We start from the raw sequence: 20409 nt of genomic DNA on the forward strand, positions 1-20409 counted from the left end.
CAGCAGGAACTAATGAATTAGTAATGCTCCTGATCTCCAAGCCAGTGTGCTACTCCAGTCAGCAGATACTGAACTTCACTAACAAGGAGGGGACAGTGGAGATGCAGGACAGTCTTGAAAATGTCAGTACATGACCAGATTACATATAGACAGTTGGTATGAGGAAAACACAGATGGAGACATCAGGGAACAATCCTTTCAAAGACATACCATTGGCTAGGAGAAGATTTGGTAAGCACCAGTCCTAGACAAGAGCAAGGAGAAAGCAAGTCAACAGGGAAACTGGAATGAAATATATTCAACGAATGATGCAATTTTGGACTAAAGCTGCCTACAGAGAAATAGTACCACAAGGAGCAACATTATGAGAAACCTAAGAGGAACTTAACATTGTTGAACGCCCAGTCAGAAAGCTGCATTCACTTCCAGGCATTTTAAGGAGAGAGGCTGATAAACTGTTACACACTTGGAGCTAATGTAGGAGGGGGAGGGAGAGGAAAGAAACACAGATTAAAAAAATGAAGAAAGGAGGAGTAAGGACTCCACAAGCAGCAGGGAATTTGCTCCAGCATGCACAGTGCCCTGAAATAGCCAGGTGGAGTGATTCCCAGTTGGAGGTAGCCAAAGGGTATAGATAACAAAGGAGGACAAATACTAGCTAGGATGAAACAAGGAAAACTATCTGAACATAACATAACATCACAGTTTAAAGTAGCTGTTATCAAGAAGTGTTAACAAATGCCTTCCTTGGGAAAGCTGGCTTCTTGTCCCATGGGAAGTGGAAAGGCTCTGTTGCTTAGGACACTTGTGACTGGACTGTAGAAAGCATCCAAGAATCCCCTGCAGAGAACATCTGGTGTGGATCAGGCCTATTTCCTGCAGGAGGCAGGGCAGTCACACTGGGCCATCGCGGTCGTTGCCTTCTCTCAAGCTGGGCAGTAGTGACGTATAGAAAGTAAATCTGTTTTTCTTGTGAAATTTATGCTCAGTCATTACAATATCAAAGCTAAATACACAGGTAGCTCTACTTAGCAGCCATCTGAAAGTTTCTGATAACAAGGCACAAACAGACCGGTGAAGAAGTAAAAACACATCAATATTATGGGGGAAAAAAACCCCAAACATCTGAGGTGAGCTTTCACCCCTTTCTCCCTGTTACCATTCAGGACTTATTGTTTCTGTGGAAACCAAAAAACAAGAGCAGGGACCAGTGGCTCATACCCATACCTCTGTTAGTACCCAGCAAGCCCTCTGAGAAAGGTGGCTGTACCTTCCCTTTGCCCTCAGCAAGCACCAGACAGCCCAAGTGACCTCCTGCTGCCACAGGACTGCTGCACCATCACAGAGCAAAGTCAGCAGCAGCAGCCTCCCACTTGCTGTGTGCTATGAAAGCTCGTGTGGATGGGTATGCAGTAAGTCCTCAGCAACCCTTCATGGAGCTGACATGTGGGGAACCAGATACCCACACATCGTCTGCATGCCCCCATCATGGTCCCTGGAGCTACGCTGTCTGCTTCTCCTCTCCATCACCCTCCCTGCCTCTCTTTCCTTGTGTTCTTCCTTGCAGCACCAGGGATCCTTTGCTGATTCTTTAGGGGCTAAGATGTTTTTTTGCTACATTGTTTTTTGCAACCAAAAGCTCATTTGGAAAAATAGATATTAAAATTAAAAAATATATATATAATAATCAATAATCGAAGCTCAAAAGAAACAGCATGAAAATACATGAGACACTTCATTTCACTGATCAACAAGAACTGCTTCTTAGAAAAGAGAAAAAAAAAAAAGCAAACACTGAGATTTTAGTTCCACATTGTACCTTTTGTACTAGTTTTCTGCACTTTGGAACATACGAGATGCACCTCATCATCTGCAATGCTATGATACGTAATTTTTTTCTTGAATCCATTTTCCTGAAAACCAGAATTAGCATTTGTGGATTTATCCCAAACCATGAAACATCTTTGCATTCATTAATGGTCATGCGTAATCCCATTTTTAATCTTAATAAGCTCTTTAGTGCAATAATATCCTATGTCACTAACGCAGACAACTTAATTCCTTGACTTAAAGCCTGAGTCTCTTTGGAGTTTTGCCATTGATTTCCTCGGGCTTTGGATCAGGTCAGGCTCCAAAAAAAACCCAACCCGATGCAAACTTGTGAACTACCTGACTGAAAAAGTGCTAAGGTTATAACACATAGCTTTTAACACATAGCTTTTCTGTGTATATAAAATCTGCATTCACAAGAACTTCAAGTAGTGTTTTAGTTACCCTGACCCCAAGATGCTCTTGATAAACTGCAGGAAGGAAGATTTCCTTACGCTCACTACCCTTACCCCCACATGAGAAGTTTGGAGCCTTAGAGTGCCTACTCCCAGAAGAACCTTATTTCTTGATCTATCTAAATTAGTCAATTAAAAACAAGATTCCCAAGTTCATGCAGACAAAAACGATAGAGATAAATTTAATTTGAACTAAATTGCAAGCAGGAGTAAATTGCTGCTAGTTATAATAATTTAATTACAGAGCAAATTTTAAATCACCTCTTTTGGAGGACTTAGAAAAGTCAGACTGTTGGGACCACCTGGAATTTCTCTGAGCCCCAAATAAAGGTCCCAACTGGTTCTAATAGTACAAACCTTACAGCTTGCTTTCTAACTGAAATTGTGGCCAGGGGCTACACAACAGTGCACAAACCTTTCACTGCCCTTCATGCGTCTTTACTTTGACACTACTTAAAAATGAGAAGAGAAATCCGCCTCCATGGCCCCTGCAGTCCCTCGAGCTTTGTGATGAGGCACGGAATGCTGAATTAGCTCAGGGCTCAGACACACATCCAAAGCAAGGGGTTTGCCACAGCTTTAAAAGTTATTCCTCACTGACTGGATTAGTGTAGATGACCTCTTCATCTCCGCCAGTTGCCAAATAAAATCCAGTTCATGGTGGCTTATGCTTGCATTTATCCTTCCTGCTTGCAACAAGCTCAGAGCTCAAGCACAGCCTGTCACTGCAGGTCAGCTGCTGAGCAGTGCTCAGCAACCCAAAATGGCCCCACTACTTCGTGCCAGGGATCCATAACCCCTCTTTGGTTTACTAAAGAGATGGTCAAAAGGCCATTTGATCAGACGCAGTGATGTCCTCATGGGAATGCATTTCTGATAGGAGATGAGATTTTATTCCAAGCGGCAAAAGTAAAATCAGATCTGGCGGCTGGAAACCTGTGTTTCACAAATTCAGAGAAGAACCACAGAATCACAGAATGAACCAAATTGTTCATTTCTGACAAAGGAAGTAACGAACCTCAGAAACAACTTTCCACGTAATCTGTGCTCTGTAGGTTTTCAAACCAAGACTGTGTGACAGGATTGATAGATATGCTGTGGTTAACATCCATGGCTGAGGCAGTTCAGAGCTCTTGCACAGGACTGCTGGTGAAGATTTCAGGTCAGAGATATACAGGATGTCACTAGGATGATCCCAGCTGGTTTTGACATTCTATCACTCATCCTTACCACTGGTGCACAGTTGGGAGCCCATGAGCAAAAGCTGTGTTTAAATATGATAGCCTTTACAATCGTACGTAAGGCTTTGAAAAAATGGAGATCAGCACTTACATTATACCAATGTCAATGAGTTTGGCACAGGCACTGCAAAATTTCTTGCCTGTTGCTATGGAACAGAGAAAATAGAACTGCATTGCTGTCTTCTGCATATTCAGTTTAAAACAGAAACATTTAAAAAAGCGTAAGAAGGTAGAAGTGTCTCTACCAAATCAGACAAAAGGTCTGTCAAACCTAATACTCTGTGGCCAGCTGTGGCCAGTAATGGACACAAAGAAGATCCAGGAAGGTAGCAATATATGACACTAATGTAATCTAGTACCTTCCAGTGATTTGCAGCCAAGGATATCCTGAGGCAGAGTTGATGTATTTGTGTTTCTTAGCACCATGACATTTTTGCTTCATGACTTGTTCTGGACACTTTCTGAACCTATAGAAACTTTTACTATCCATGGTACCCTTAGGCGAACAGTTCATACAATAAACCCATTACTGCTTAATAGAGAAATAACAGGAAGTGTCACCTTCTCCTTCTCTCAAAATACAGAAGAAACACCTCACTGTCGTCTGCAAGTTTCCTCAGTACTTGCCTTGGAAGAAACACTAGTATTATACTGAGAAAAGCACAGCTTTCGCTCCAAAGCTAAGGATGCTGTTGTCAGTCACTATCTGGCCAGTTGTAATCAACAGCAAACATGGGGTTCCAGGTGAGAACATCTTTGCTTGATAAATATCAAAAGCTCTTTCTCACAATGCACTGTAATAAGTGATAATGGAAGGTTGTTTTCTCTTTTAAGTCAGTATTACTGAAGAGCGGCATTTCAAGAATTCAGATAGGACACGGTGAGGATTAGAAGTTACTGGAAATTGGGTTAGTAATGTTCCTGTGGGCAAATAAAATAATCTTTACAATTACTGCATTCTCCCAGTAGTTTCAACATTAGAAAATACACTTTAGTGTCTTCCCCTACACAGGGTCAGAACCACTGATGCTGAAAATGGACCTTGCTCCCCTAAGTCCCCATCACTTAATGCAAATGGTTGCAAGATGAGTTTTTTAGATCCTTAGGAGAAGCTGAAGGTGCTTTTGTGTGTCCTGTTCCAAAGAACTATGTTTTCTTCCAGCAACCAGTCTTTTCCCACATTTGGTTTTCGAGGTACCACCATTCACAGTATCAACCTTGGGCTCCTTCAAGGGTTGGCAGCTGATCCCAGCAGTAAAATACAATTAAGCTCATTGAAACAATCGGACTGAAGGCTTTATTATGATGAGAGATGCTGAGTTGTTCACCCTCCATTAGGTAACTAGGAAGGAAGAACATTTTAGGGAAAACAAGGTAGCTTGTTGGTTTAACATTTTATCCAGCTATGGCAAATGAGAAGACTCACTCATATCTTAACCTAGAATACTATATTTTGTGGGTTACTCAAAGCAAGGGTATGATGGAGAATTACTGCCTTAGAACCACTGGCAAGACACACCAAGGACAGGAACAGAGTGCTTAGCATTCAGAAGGGATAAGCGTGTCTGGCAGGTAGGGTTCACACCTGACGTAGCAGAACCAGCAGGAGAACTGCAGATTCCTGTGGGGTTCAAAACAGAAACATGCAAATAATTTATTTATGGCAAATAAGGTTTAATTAAAGAGAAGGTAGCCAGGACATCCTTGTTGTGTCAAAGCAAAGTCCAGCTTCAGAAGCAAGGCCACCCTTTGGATTTGCTGTCAGTGCCAGTAAGCACAGACTGGGACTGATCTGGCATTGCTGCTGTTCCAAGTGCCAGAGGTGTCGAGGCTGCACACTTGAGTGGGCACTCTCTCCAAGTCTCACAGTCCACCCCCTCTATGCAACTGCCTCCTTTAAGCTCCTTCGTGATTATGATGGTGATGGTGGCTGGCAAAGTTGCCCCTCTGCACACAGTGCTGGGTGCTTGGCTTCTGGCCATGCCAAAATCATGGGGAATTTCCTTCCTATGGCGATGTCATTACTGAGGACACAGCATTGTATGGTTGCACAGTAATGTCAGTGGTGCATTGTGAGAACTGGAGCTACAAATACAGAAAATAAGGGTGACTTTGGTATGTTTTCCAAGAAAGAAAGAAAGAAAGAAAGAAAGAAAGAAAGAAAGAAAGAAAGAAAGAAAGAAAGAAAGAAAGAAAGAAAGAAAGAAAGAAAGAAAGAAAGAAAGAAAGAAAGAAAGAAAGAAAGAAAGAAAGAAAGAAAGAAAGAAAGAAAGAAAGAAAGAAAGAAAGAAAGAAAGAAAGAAAGAAAGAAAGAAAGAAAGAAAGAAAGAAAGAAAGAAAGAAAGAAAGAAAGAAAGAAAGAAAGAAAGAAAGAAAGAAAGAAAGAAAGAAAGAAAGAAAGAAAGAAAGAAAGAAAGAAAGAAAGAAAGAAAGAAAGAAAGAAAGAAAGAAAGAAAGAAAGAAAGAAAGAAAGAAAGAAAGAAAGAAAGAAAGAAAGAAAGAAAGAAAGAAAGAAAGAAAGAAAGAAAGAAAGAAAGAAAGAAAGAAAGAAAGAAAGAAAGAAAGAAAGAAAGAAAGAAAGAAAGAAAGAAAGAAAGAAAGAAAGAAAGAAAGAAAGAAAGAAAGAAAGAAAGAAAGAAAGAAAGAAAGAAAGAAAGAAAGAAAGAAAGAAAGAAAGAAAGAAAGAAAGAAAGAAAGAAAGAAAGAAAGAAAGAAAGAAAGAAAGAAAGAAAGAAAGAAAGAAAGAAAGAAAGAAAGAAAGAAAGAAAGAAAGAAAGAAAGAAAGAAAGAAAGAAAGAAAGAAAGAAAGAAAGAAAGAAAGAAAGAAAGAAAGAAAGAAAGAAAGAAAGAAAGAAAGAAAGAAAGAAAGAAAGAAAGAAAGAAAGAAAGAAAGAAAGAAAGAAAGAAAGAAAGAAAGAAAGAAAGAAAGAAAGAAAGAAAGAAAGAAAGAAAGAAAGAAAGAAAGAAACGATGTCATTACTGAGGACACAGCATTGTATGGTTGCACAGTAATGTCAGTGGTGCATTGTGAGAACTGGAGCTACAAATACAGAAAATAAGGGTGACTTTGGTATGTTTTCCAAGAAAGAAAGAAAGAAAGAAAGAAAGAAAGAAAGAAAGAAAAAGAAACCAGAACACTAGCCACAGCAGAGTAAGTCTAACTGGTGTTTTCTGCCCCATGAACTCACTTACCTCTCACCTCCCAAAGAGAAGTTTCAAATGCAAAAATAAATTAAGAAAATATTTCATATCATACACTAAATATCACTTAGCCCTTTCTTTCTCCCTCAGGTTCTTTTTGCCGTGCATACCCCACTGTCCTGACCTAAAAATCATGCCTTTTGTCTCAAATAAACATTTATTGATGCATCACCCTGGGCTTTCTTCTGAAAGAGATGTTGTCCCCCAGGAATCTACAAGGCACCAGGAAAGATAATTATTAAGTGTTTTTCAGCCTGTGGTCTACAGTCCCCAGGGACTCTATGAACTATTTCTAAAGGGTCCAGGAAAAACAACCAAGGCAAGAACATGCTTGTCATTACACTTTAATTTGACAGGCAGGAACTCACACTCCATTAGAAAATCTTTGGAAACATATTGGAAAAAGATAAAAGAAATCATCCAAGATTGGAGGCAGCCTAGGGAAGTCCATGAACCCACCTAAAGTCCAGGAATCTGCTTCATGCATACCACTTTCTGGATTATAAATATTCTAACCAGCTGAAGTCTGAAATGGTTGTGGTTTTATATAGCTTCTCAGCAGCATTTTGCAGCCCAAGCAGAATTCTTGCTGTTGCACCAATTTCCTCAGCAGCATCCAGGCCACGTAGCTTAAAGCTAGTGCAGTAATTTCAACACCTTTATAGTGCTACTTTATCTGTGCTGTTGTTATTTCACTGAGTCAAGAGGCTTTGCTTTAATCTTCAAAGTAGGAACGTTATTGATCTGTGTTTGTTTTCTGCATTATAGATCTTTGCTGATTTACCCAGCCACTCTGGATCTTCTTGACTCATTCATTAAGCATCACCAGATCTACTCTACATTGTCCTAATCTCGGGAGCCAAGAACTAGATGCAGTATTCCAGATGTGGCATCACCAGGGCAGAGGAGAGGTGAGAATGACCTCTTTCGACCTACTGACCACACTCTTCTTCATGCACCCCAGGATCCCATTGTCCCTCTTGGCAGCAAGGGCACATTGCTGGCTCATGTGTTATTTACTATCTACCAGGACTCCCAGGTCCTTCTCCTCAGAACTGCTTTCCAGCAGGTCCACCCCCAACCTATACTGGTGCATGGTGTTCTTCCTCTCCAGGCGTAGGACCCCACACTGGCCCCTGTTGAACCTCAATCAGTTCTTCTTTGCCCAGCTCTCCAACCAGTCCAGGACAGAGAAAATCTAAACTGCCCAGCACAGATGCAGATATTTGCACATGAATAGAGGTATCATACTCAGAATCCAAAAATAAACCAGTCCAGAATGCAATGAGGACTAATCCTGGCATGACAGGGACAGCAGCAGTCACACCAATATGTAGCTGGGGAACAAACCAAGTTCTGTAATCACTACAATAACCATTGGTCAAATAGCACAATTTTGATTGGCATTTCCGAAATGTCTGAAAAACCCTTAGGAGGGTCTGTAGTTTCTCTGTGCTAAGCGCTGCACAACCATATAATGAAAAGACACTCCCTATCCCTGGAGAGTACAAGCAGGAGCAGTAAGATCCATGCGTGGTCACCACCCATTTTCGCTGACTTTTTTTTGTTCCCATCCATTTCCAGAGGGGTCCCACCATTGCTCTCCTTTCTCTCAAGGGGTTTTGCTGGAAAGCAAAGGAGCACGATTTTGGCAAACACTTGTGTTAAAGCAGGGTTGCCTCAGAACTGGGCAGATACTGCTGCTTGCAAACTTTTTGACATTGCAATGCCAAGTTTGTACCATGACATTTCAGATTTCCTTTTGAGTGATCTCAGATTGTTTCAACATGTCTCAAGAGCTTCAGCCAAGGGTTTTAAACAGAATGAGGTAACAAAATCTTAGAAATATTCCCCAAGTATATGGGAGAACTTTTTTTTATGTATACAGGAACCAGATTGTTTGGGGGTAAATGGGAAAGAAACATACCCTCTCTAATGAAAAAAAAATTACAGAACTCCTTTAAAATTCAGTAAACACAGGGAGGAACAAACATTGCAACATGGTCAGAGTAATTTGTTAATGAAGGAAGAAAAAAAATGTTAAAATTTGTTTACTTTTTCTCTACACCTGGTTTGAGTTCCGGTGTGTGTTGAGTACCCATCTCCATGTATCTTCAAGAGCCCCTTGTTCAGTCTTTAAAATGCAGTCACTTGGGTTTTTAATCCAAATAGCAACACCAGAGATACATAAAGGTTTATTTTCAGTTACAGTGAAATCTTCAAAGAAAACCCAGGGGGCTTATTAATGTTGGAGCTGGGAAAGGAAAAACAAAGAAACCCAGGCATGAACATAAGAATCAGTATTGGCAGCGAGGGATGTGACGCTCATGGAATGGCCTGAGAGAAGAAAGTATCTGGAAAGAACAGAAAAGAACAAAGCAGAAATAACTGGATTTAAAGGAGCTTGCTTGACTAAGAACTTCCCAAATACCTATAAAAATTCCTAGGGATCTTCTAAATCTCACAAGTGACCCAGCTGTATAAGTATCCAGAGAGTATATTGTTTTTATTTAGCTGAAAGTATTCAGAATATATATATTCTTAAACAGTTTGCTTTGTGTAAAATGGAGGATGCACCTTTGAAAATTGTGGAAAACATGGAAATTAAGTCAGATATAGCAAATTATATCAGCAATTTTGTCAGAGAGAAACAAACTAGACTGTTACCTTCAGTGATGCATTTTATCACTCCGTAATTTTATCACTCCGTAAATACTCACTAATATTTACTCCGTATTTACTCACTAATATTTACTCCGTAAATACTCACTCGGTAATATTACAGCCAGAAGCAAAGAACAATGAGGGGAATCGGGTCAATTTAGGACATGTTTTCATTTGAAAATCCTCCATACCATGTTTTAACATAAGCACATTTCACAGTACTGCTAAGAACAGTTCCATAGCAATGAAGATAAATTTAAAGCATGTGTCCAAGTTTGCAGCACTGAGTGAAAGGGACCTAATACAAACCACAATTTCATTATGTGCAACATTAAGTGACATTTTTTTCACTCCTTTGCCTCCAGGGACAGAGTCTTACTGATCAACAATAGGTGTTTTAATCATTAGCAGTGAGGGGAAAACTTTGCACAAGAGTAAAGATTTTCATTTATTTATTTATTTATGTTATTTTTTTGCTTTAAAAGATTTAAACTGCATACTTAGTTTAGGCAACCAGGTCTAAAAACATTTGCACATAGAAGTACAGGAAGAAATGCTGGGTTTATCTTCAATGCAGAGTTAATTTAACCTTATAATCTTGTAACATTCAAGTTGCCTTTATATTTAGCTCTCCTCACAGACAAAAGCTTCACTCAAAGTATGATATAGAGCCGATCCAGGGTAGAAATAGGTTAGTGCTGCCAGTGTTCACACACCTTCCCATAATACCCATGCTTTAAATTATCCCAGAACAGTTTGCAGAACAACCTCCTATATCTTTTCTGGTAATTGTAACCCAGACCAAGATGATTCCTGCAGTTGTCTGCCCCAGTAATCTGTCAGAGGCTCCCCTTTCTCTTTTTTGTTCTTATAGCAAGAGCAGCAGAAGTAAAAGCGCTTTTTTTTGGGTTTTTTTTGTTTTTTTTTTCCCAAAACTGTGGGTTCATGCACCTTAATAGGGCTGCACACTGCCAGATCATTCAGCAGCAGAAATGCAATCTCAATCACGTGTGGGCGTATGACTGTGTTTCTGTCAAATCAGACAGAGCACATGATGGAGTTTTCACTGTCTTTTTCTATTAACTTTATGTCAGCCCCGGGGAGGGCAGATGACATCTGATCTCTCACAAAGCCAGGCAGTGTGAAGTTAACCCGTTACATTATCCCGAGCTGATCCTAGCTGGCAGAAGGAGTATATAGGAGGTCAGCACTCTGCAACCCAGGGCTGTGCCGTTCTGGATGCCGTTAGAAGAGCCAAAAAAACAGATGCACTGTACTGGCCAGCAGCACAAGCCCAGATACAAGCTTACACTGGCAATTTTTTAAAAGATTTGCACTTGGCGTCCTCAGCCAAGTCATGTGCTGCCAGCCTGTGAGGCCTGACAGCTGCCCAGAGGGATGCTACGGTGGTAACTCCCGTTCCTCTACCCTACACAGGATCACGTCCAAGTGAAGTAACTCAAGAACACAGATTTAAGATAACTCTGCTTGAACACTGCGGGCGCTCCGCTGTTTGGCACAAGGCACACGTGCCGTGTTTGCCTGCCCGGATCAGCAAGCAAAGCCGAGAGCCATTCCCCGGCCCTCCCTTACCGGCTGCTACCACCTTGTGGCCATTCTGTTCCGTGTGTTGACAACAGCCACGGAAACCTCTGCGAGTTAAGTACCGCCCCTGCTCTCCTACCTGCTAGGAGCTCCTGGTGGAAGAACCACCCACCGGATTGCTCAGAGCCCCATCCAGCCTGGCCTTGAGCACTTCCAGGGAGGGGACATCCACAAGTTCTCTGGGCAACCTGTTCCAATGCCTCACCAACCTCACACTAAGAATTTCCTCCCAACGTCTAACCTCAATCTCCCCTCTTCCAGTTTGGATCCATTGCCCCTTGTCCTCTCACGACCAGAAAAGCCCCTCCCCAGCTTCCCTGCAGCCCCTTCAGGCACTGGAAGGGCCCTGTGAAGCTCTCCCAGAGCCTTCTCTTCCCCAGGCTGAGCAGCCCCAACTCTTTCAGCCTGTCTCTGCTGCGAGCAGAGGTGCTCCAGCCCTCGGGTCATCTTCACCGCCCTCCTCTGGATTCGCTCTGGGCAGCTCCATGTCCTCCTCACGCAGGGATCCCCAGGAGCGGGGAGTCTCCCGAGAGCCGGAGGTGCTGCCTTGTTGGCACAGACGCACCGGGTCTGTGACCGCGTTATTCGCTTCCCTGCACCGCGTCAGGCTGCTTGTGCTCGCTGCGCGAAGGAGCAAAGACTCAGGCCCCGCAGGAGGGCAGTGTCCGTCCTCCCCGCGCAGCCCGGGCCAGGAACAGCTCCCGAGGCGCGGGGCATCACCCCTCGCGGCGGCGGGGCGGCGGGGGCGGTGCCGTTGGTGGCGGTGCCGTTGCGGTGCCGGCCCTGCGCGCCGCGGTGCCCCGCTGGGGAGCGGCGGGGCTCTGCAGGGAGCCCTCGGAGGCCGCTCCCCACGCCGGTGCCGTCGCTGCGGGACGCCCTGACCGGTGGGACGGGATGGGGAGAGCCTCGCCGGCAGGGAGGAAGGCAGCTCAGTGAGTGCCCTCGCCGCCTCTCCCCAGCCCCCCCGGGGGAGCCCCGCGACAGAGGGAAATCAGCTGGGATTCCTTAGAAGCAACTGCTTCTTACTCAGACAATCAGCCGTCAGCCCCGGTTACAAGCTTCTTGTGCGGGCAGCATCGCAGAGCAGCCTTGTCTGTAAACTGAACGCTGGGACCTTGCTGAGTATCTCGCAACCCGGACAACCCCTGTCCTCAGACCTCACCTCTGGGATGGTCTGGGGTACCTGTGGGCAGCACAGCCTGCTGCTAAGGAGTCAAGTCATAGAATCACAGAATCGTGGAATAGTTTGGGTTGGAAGGGACCTTACAAATCATCTAGTTCCAACTCCTCTGCGTGGGCAGGGACATCTCCCACTACACCGGGTTGCTCAAAGCCCCATCCAACCTGGCCTTGAACACTTCCAGGGATGGGGCTTCCACAGCTTCCCTGGGCAACCTGTTCCAGTGCCTCACCACCCTCACACTAAAGAATTTCTTCCTAACATCGAACCTAAATCTACCCTTCCAGCTTAAAACCATTACCCCTTGTCCTTAAACTGGAAGAAGGTAGGTCTAGGTTAGACGTTAGGAAGCACATCACATTAAGAACCTAACATTTGGGTTAGGCATTAGGAACTCATTTAGATGCTCTACCTCCTCTGCCTTGTGTTTTTGTCTCTGCATTGGTTTCCAGTTTTTGAACTGTTCTCACTTCTTGGCCTGTAAAAATACAGCTTCTGGTCGTCTACTGGAGTAGCAGATTTTTTGAATCCCTGTATTATATTTGCAAACGTGGTGAATGTAAATAGGAGCTGTAAAAAAGTCTACGCGTACTTCGGCTGCAGAGGGTGCTGTTTTAACTTTAGCCAAGTGTTACACCTCAATTGACCAGAATCAAGTTCCTCATCTCCCTGTCCCAGTGCTTTGTGCTTTGGGGTAATTGTGACATATAACTGCACTGCTACCAGAAGGACAATCCTCACTCTTCTTCTCCATTGCATGTCCTGCTTTTATATTGTAGGCTCGTTTGATGAATGGGTTCAGGGGGTTAAAGCAGCTGAAAACCGAACATCTTTTCTTATATCAGTTTTCTGCTCTGGCTTTTCACACAACAGTAGGAGTACTAGTGCTGCACAATAGAGGCACCAGGGCAACAGAAGAGGACAGGTGAGAGCCTGTCTCCTTCGAGCAGCAGACAGGAATAATGATGGAGTACATGACCATGTGGATTTGGCCTAATTCTCTACTCAGGCCACAAAGCAGAACAAAACAGAGGCAGCTTTTCTCTCTAACAATAAACAAAAGCAAGCTGTTCTACTGCAGACTTTCAATTTTACTTTAGTATTTTATTTATAGTTTTGTTGTTGTTTTTATTTTAGGATGAAGACCCCCACTTACTCATTTGTGACAGAATACAGTCAGCAGTGTGCTGTTCTTACAGGTTAGGACCCTTTCAGTTATTCCCCTACATTTTTCCTTGAAGACCACAGGGTGGAAGAAAAGGGGAAGGAGGAAAATACTAGTGCTGATATTACTGTCAAGCTGTAAACAAAATTGGAGCTAGGTCTAACCACACTTTATGGGTATTCTTGACATAGGCAAGTAATTATCTGAGTCTCTTCTTGCAGCATGCTCTTGATGAACAGTTACTGATTTGGCCTTATAATAGCCAGGTATCCATTAGAGTTAAGTATCCTCGAGGTTAAAAATTGGTTCTGCAGTTTTGGTTTTCATTCATTTACTTTTCACATGTTATCTACACTTGAAACCAGATCCTTCAGATGAAGCAGTTTTGCTTATTATGTTCTTTTGTTTGTTGTGAGGAGAAGTAGATCTAGAAACCAGGTCTAAAGAAGAAAAGATATTTTTTTTTTCTGTCAAAATAAATCTTAAGGGTGCAAGTATCTGATTCAGACCCAAACCAAATACCAAAAAAAAAAAAGTCCATGAATCCAAGCTCCTATCTTTTGGCCCTACCATAACTCACTCATTACAAAAGCCATTAATAATAAAAGGTGCCAATGCTTTCTGTAGGAAACTTGATGTGCTTTGTGGTTTTGTGAATTGACTGTTCATTCAATGTTACTTTTAAATTCAGTGTGATATATAGGATGGAGCATTAAATTTACGTTTCAGTGGGATGTAGTCTTATTGTATTGTGCTTAGTTATGTCAGTTTCATATAGATAATTGCTGCTCCCACTCAGAAGAGCAAGAGAGACTGATGTGAGGGTTCTTTCACTTTCTTATAGATTCCATTTGTGCCCATCTCTTTCCAAGGGCAAAACAGATTCTGTTATCATCTGACAGAAAAGGCAGTGGAGCCCCCTCCCCAGAAGCCTCAGACTCTTGATAACTCATCACCTGCTGGTCAGTTTTCCCTGGTGAACTGGCCAGACCAATGTGAAGTCATCAGGGACAGGATTGAGCACATTGGTAAGTTATTTTGGTATGTTCAAAATCTTGTGTATGGGCAACGAGGAAGCACACCTTACACATAAATAAAGCCAGGAATTCATTGTTAGTATCAGTGAAATCTGAAGAAGGACATTATTATTAGTTCAGATCTAATAGCTGCAATTAAACTTGTTATACATACGTTTCACGCACTCCCTTTGGCTTCTCCTTCTACTGCTCCTCTAGGTCCTAAGGTCAGTGGTTTCATTGCAGAGGCTTAGTTCTGGTGAAGGGGTTGTTTGTTGCAAATTGTCAGCCTCTGGAGTCCTTTGCTGGGAGAAATCTCACTCTAGGATACAAATAACTCTTGGGTCAATTTCGTATGTTTACTAGCTCACTCTTAAAAAACTTTTCTTCATCCACCTCCAGATCTATGTTACACCTGAATTTACTATATACAGTGTTCTTTATGTATGTTAGATATGATTTTGTCCTGGTTTGAGCCAGGATGAAGCCAATTTTCCTTTTCCTGATTTGTTTTTTTTCCCTTCAGTAAGCTTTCTTTTAACTAGTAGCAGAGTAAGGAAAGGCTTGCTGCCAGAATTAATTTGTGTTCAACAGATCTTTGACACCCTAGGCAGATGTCTTGCAAGTTAAATGGAGACACTGCCATTATGGCCATGCAGCTTCTGTGTGGTCAGCAATAAATTACTTCACTCTGTACTTGGATCATCTGATTTCCTAACAATACTGATACTATCTAGTGTTCACTATTGTCATCCTTACCGGTGGTAAGCAAAGCTGTACAGGGAACAGAGCTAAGTTTGCACAGCAAAAGTTATTCCCTACACAGATTGGTATGTATTTTTATTCGGAGTTACAAGGACGATTTGTTCACAGATCCAAAAGATGAGCTCAAATAGGGGGCTTCCCTGTTCCTTCATGTGCAACTGGTATAAATAGGGTGAACCACTTTTTAATGTCCTTCATATTATAGACTGTAATACTAGCTTCCTGCTTGTACTCCTTCTGTGTGTCTCTCCTTTTCCAGATTGGATACCCACTGCCCCTGAGCCATTGTATACTCCAACAGGTTTGGAGATAACACCGACATACCAAGCTCCTGACAAAGGCACTGTGATTTATCTAGGAGAAGAAGGTGGGAACACCCTGAAAGATCATGCTATCAAAGCACCTGCTTTGATCTCTTTTATGAATGCAATTCAAAGCCTGGTGAAATCAATATGATTTTAAATCGTTATTTTAAAGCACACAGGAATTAATTATTTTTCTATAGATAAGGTAAGAAATCAGTTACACAGCTGTCTCATTATCCAGAAGTTCTTCTCTTTCTGTTAATTATCTCAGAAGTTTGGTTCAGCCCAAGCCACCGTTCTCAGTGAATAACATTATAAACCAGCCTGAAATGAGTTTTTTATGAAAATATGAGTAGAGTAAGATAACAGCCAAAAGAGGAAGTGAAAAAGATGAGAGCTGTGTAACTGCAGGATCAACACTAATGTCTGTATTGGGAGAATATGTGAAATCTTTGAATCTAAACATATGGGTAGCAATAGTTAGTATTTGTTGACTACAGGGTGAGGTTTCAAGTGACTGTAATTGTACTTTCAGTGCCCTGAGCGTGCTGCTTTGCCCCCTAGCCTTGCATTTGGCTGGTAGGAGGACCGACAGAGAACTTAGGAGCTCTGCAGCCTTTACTTGCCCTTCCTTGTTGCAGCAGGAAGAGCTGACACCTTGTGCGAACAGGGCAGCTGGTCACTGCGACCAGCTGGGGGACAGGAACAGGTGGGAGGAGGAAGAAAATTTGGAGCCCCATAGAGTTAATCTTCTTTCTATTCCTGGGAGAGAAACTACCAGCGTGGTAGCTTTGCCATCTAAGTTATGTGGCAATAAATATATATATTTTAACCCCTAAAATCTTCCTCGCAGAGAGGCTCTGCAGGGCACCACAGGCATCTGCGTTAAGCAGATTGATGACCTAAGTGCCTCAGGTTGGCATGTGATGAGCCAGCGCGTCCTGAGGGAGGCAGCAGCACTCCCCTTGTCACCAAACAGGACGAAAATAACTTACCGACACCAGTGTGATGTAGATAATCAGACACTTCTCTTGTCTGGCTTGCTGTGATTAGCGAGCTGAGGATACGGGGGTTAACTCCACCTAGAGTATCCTGAGTTGCATTATAATCAACAGGGTTTTTATATATTGAATTTCTATTGTACAAATTATTTAACAAAAATGCACACAATGCTCGCTTTTAATTACTCGTTAAATTTCACCTTTGCATTGATTGGCCTCTTATGATCTTTCGATTTACTTAACTTCATGCATATTCATTTCTAACAAAAATCATTGGTCATCTGAATTCACCCTATTGATTGTAGTCTCTGATATTCAAACCAGGATGGGATAGGAAAGGGGATCTCCAAGCAGCAGTTACTGTGACCCTGGTCACCATGTGATATCTTCAAGATTTATTATTGTACTACTCTTTCCATGGTAGCTGCTTAAACATCGTATCTTATTCTTCATGATTTTGCAGTTCCCAGTTAAATATAATACTAGACCTTAGCTACTTGTACCATTTGTTTACTGCATGTGGTTTCTGTGACTGCCAAAATAAAACACAATTGCACACACACCCCTATTATTTCTATGAGACCAATTTCTCCTAAAAGTTTTGTCTTGCCCGTTCTAACCTTACCAGGCCCGACCAGATGCAATCACCCCCCCTCCCACGCCCCCCAAAAAACCCAAAAAAAAACCCAGAAAACCCCAAAAACTAGTCAAAAAAGTAACATCCTGATTCCCACTCAATTTGAATTTGAGTTCAAAGCAGGACCTGGGCTTTACTGCCTGCCTGGAAACTACTTGCTGCTGAGTTCCTACAGACCCTTGTAAAATCTGATTTGGAAAAGAAAAATGTAATCCAGTAGAAATATTAAAATGTTGTGATAAAGAACTCATATTTTATGCATGCATTTCATTCTATAGCATTTTACTGCACACTAAAATGATGTGAACACATCACTTGCAACATACAAGTGATTGCAGCTGGGCTTGGGCATCATCATTTTTATTTCCATTCCAGAATAACTTAATACACAGTTTTAAACAAAAACAAACAAACAAAAAAGTGATGGCAACAGTTGTCAGCTACATATGATTTTTTAGTAAAAAAGTTGCCCATTTGATTGGTGACCAGACCTAGAGGGAGCTAAGTCCTAGTCTTTCCACCTAACTCCATTTCATTGCTTAAGTACAGAGTGTGAATTGTTGTTCTCTTGTACAGAGACACACAGGCACCTCCAAGACAGAATCAGAGCTTAGGCTGGCTGAAATACATAAGGTTAAGTGGGAATGGGCAACAAAATCTTTGTATAATTTCTTTTAAACTTACCTAAGCTATGCTTTGAAGTTCAGCTCCATGCAGTTGTCTGTTTCTAGAAGGAATTTTGAGAAGGATGCAGATATTCCCTAAAAATATTCAGCCTGAAATGAAAGACATCTGTTCTGCACCTTTCCCTGGTTAACATAATCTGCTTCATGTATTTCCAAGAGACAGGTCTCTGCTCCCTGAAGCAGACCCTCCACCAGAAAGAGGACAACACACTTATCTTCAAAGCACAGTTTGAAAGTGGGAATTTGCAGAAGGTGGTCAAAGTGTAAGTTTCTAGTATTTTCTTATTTTTTTAAGGTGAATTTGTTATCCAAATTGTTATTATCTGCAGCCTGCTCTCAGTTTCTGACCAGAATGTGTTACTCTAGGTTTGTAACTTTTTTTACGTCAGTTGAGTAAGATTGAAAAGCAGTTTCTGGTAGCCTTCACTTTAAATTGTCTGATAGGCATTCTGCAGCAGTGAACTCTTTCTATAGGTGATAATCACCCACAGAAACTCAACACCTTTTCTTAAACACCTCCTTTTAAAGCATAGTGTGGAGAACATCTTTAGAAGTCCTGCTTATTATTATAAGTCCTAATAAAGACAGCAGTTGCATTATTGCCATGCTTGGGGCACTTAGGCATCTTATCCTGGCAGCTGCATAGGTTTTGATTTATGACAGTGTAAATCAGATTTGCACCTGATTCACTGTTGAGTGCTTTTTCATGACACTCCACATCAGCTGACACTGCATCATACGACAGTGCTGACCAGCATCACAGCTGTTGTCTTCTTTCTGCCTTCCAGCAATGAATTTGAGTACCAGCTGACCCTGCGCACCGACCTCTACACAAGCAGACACACACAGTGGTACTACTTCCAAGTGAGCAACATGCAGGCAGGGGTGCCGTATCGCTTCACTATTGTCAACTTTTCCAAGCCCAACAGCTTGTATAGACATGGCTTGCAGCCACTGCTGTACTCAGAAGTTGATGCTAAGAAGTACCAGGTTGGCTGGCGGAGGACTGGAGATGAAATCAAGTACTACAAAAACAATACAGGACAAGACCGACATCAGTATTTCTCACTTACCTGGACATTACAGTTCCCTCATGACCAAGACACCTGCTACTTTGCCCACTGCTATCCTTACACCTACACTAACCTGCAGGAATACCTGGTGGCCATCTCTAAAGATCCAGTGAAGTCCAAGTTCTGCAAGATCCATGTCTTGTGCCGTTCACTGGCAGGAAACATGATATATGTTTTAACTATCACCAACCCCTCCCCAAGTGGCCTGAACACTGAGAGGAAGGCAGTGATACTAACAGCGAGGGTGCATCCAGGAGAAACTAACAGTTCCTGGATAATGAAGGGCTTTCTGGATTACATTCTTGGAGATTCAGACAGAGCTCAACTGCTGCGGGACAGCTTTGTCTTCAAAGTGGTACCCATGTTGAATCCAGATGGCGTGATTGTGGGGAATCACCGTTGCTCTCTAACAGGTCACGACCTGAATCGGAAATACAGATCTAACATGAGGAAGTGGTACCCTTCCATCTGGTATACCCGAAACATGATCAGAAGGTAACCTCATTTTCCTTCCCTTTAGAAAAATGACTTTGCTTTCCACTGTCTCTTTGTTTGTGTGGCTTCTCTTTGCCCTGTACCCAAGCTTTTCTGACTGTTATGTTTATACTCAGTTGCATTTCAGAGTGTATTATTTTTTTCTTCAGTATTGTATAGGTTTTTCTTAAGTATCCATTCTCCATTTCTGGTAGTAAGTTATATTTCCAAGGTAAAAGAGTTTCTGTCAAAACATTTTCAGCATATTTCTCCCCACTATCCTCTGCCAAAATCTACTTATCAAATTCCTTGTTTTTCCCATTTTCTTCTTTTCTGGCATACAATGACATTCCAGAATTAAGCTGGGTTCAGAATAGGTCCCAGATGTTGATTTGATAGCAAATATTGCCAAATTTGCTGTACATTTTGCTGCAAATATGTTTGTTTTCTTATGCAAACTTTCAGTCTCAGAGTCATTGATACTCTGGATATAAAGATAAGCTTTCAGGTGTTAAACAAAATCTTCAGCTAGGAAGTTAAATCCCTCTGGTTTAACTTCTGAAACAAATTAATACAAACAAAACCCTAGTGCAAAAAGCCAGTATCAGAATTAGTACATATAAAGTTTTTCATCTAGTCACAACCTATTTTAAATAAGATCTGTGTTCTTTCAAATTAATGTTTTGGCATGTAGATCCCTAGCTTACAGGGGATGAGCTTCTTCTTTTCCATGAAAATTCGTCTCTGTCTTACTATATGGAGACAGCCTGCACATGTGAGAGCCCTGTAATTAATTATGTCTGCTGAAGTGCTACTGACCTTCAGCCTCACATTCCGCTAGTGTCAGCTGAGACAGCTTTGGTAGTTAGTACTTCCTTCTTAGTTCCACCATGGATTTCCAACTCCTGTGCAGAGTAAAGGCCCAGGTGACAAACTGTGGTGCCATCATATCTACCCATGAAGCTCTGCTTTTACACTAATTGGGCATTGGGGGTGTGGGTTGCTAAACCTCAATCTGCAATTTTATTTTTTAAAAGTTAATTAATAAAAAAGGTAGCAGAATCTTGGCACATCAAAAAAACTGATGTCTCCAATTTGAGAAAGGAAAGAG

General features: G+C 42.0%; 1 protein-coding gene across 1 annotated transcript in view; it reads left to right on the forward strand.

Moving 5' to 3' along the window:
- Nucleotides 1-4258: 4258 nt before the first annotated feature.
- Nucleotides 4259-20409, forward strand: part of AGBL3 (ATP/GTP binding protein-like 3) — a 19368-nt gene continuing 3217 nt past the window's right edge. Inside the window, exons 1-7 of the mRNA XM_009999034.1 lie at nt 4259-4270; nt 11499-11928; nt 14244-14369; nt 15382-15489; nt 16281-16308; nt 17889-18014; nt 18540-19319. Of these exons, the coding sequence (XP_009997336.1) occupies nt 4259-4270; nt 11499-11928; nt 14244-14369; nt 15382-15489; nt 16281-16308; nt 17889-18014; nt 18540-19319 (1610 nt within the window). The remainder of the gene's footprint in view (nt 4271-11498; nt 11929-14243; nt 14370-15381; nt 15490-16280; nt 16309-17888; nt 18015-18539; nt 19320-20409) is intronic.

This window comes from Chaetura pelagica, unplaced genomic scaffold (genome assembly GCF_000747805.2).
Source record: "Chaetura pelagica isolate M959 unplaced genomic scaffold, ChaPel_1.0 scaffold725, whole genome shotgun sequence".
Classification (NCBI taxonomy): Eukaryota; Metazoa; Chordata; class Aves; order Apodiformes; family Apodidae; genus Chaetura; species Chaetura pelagica.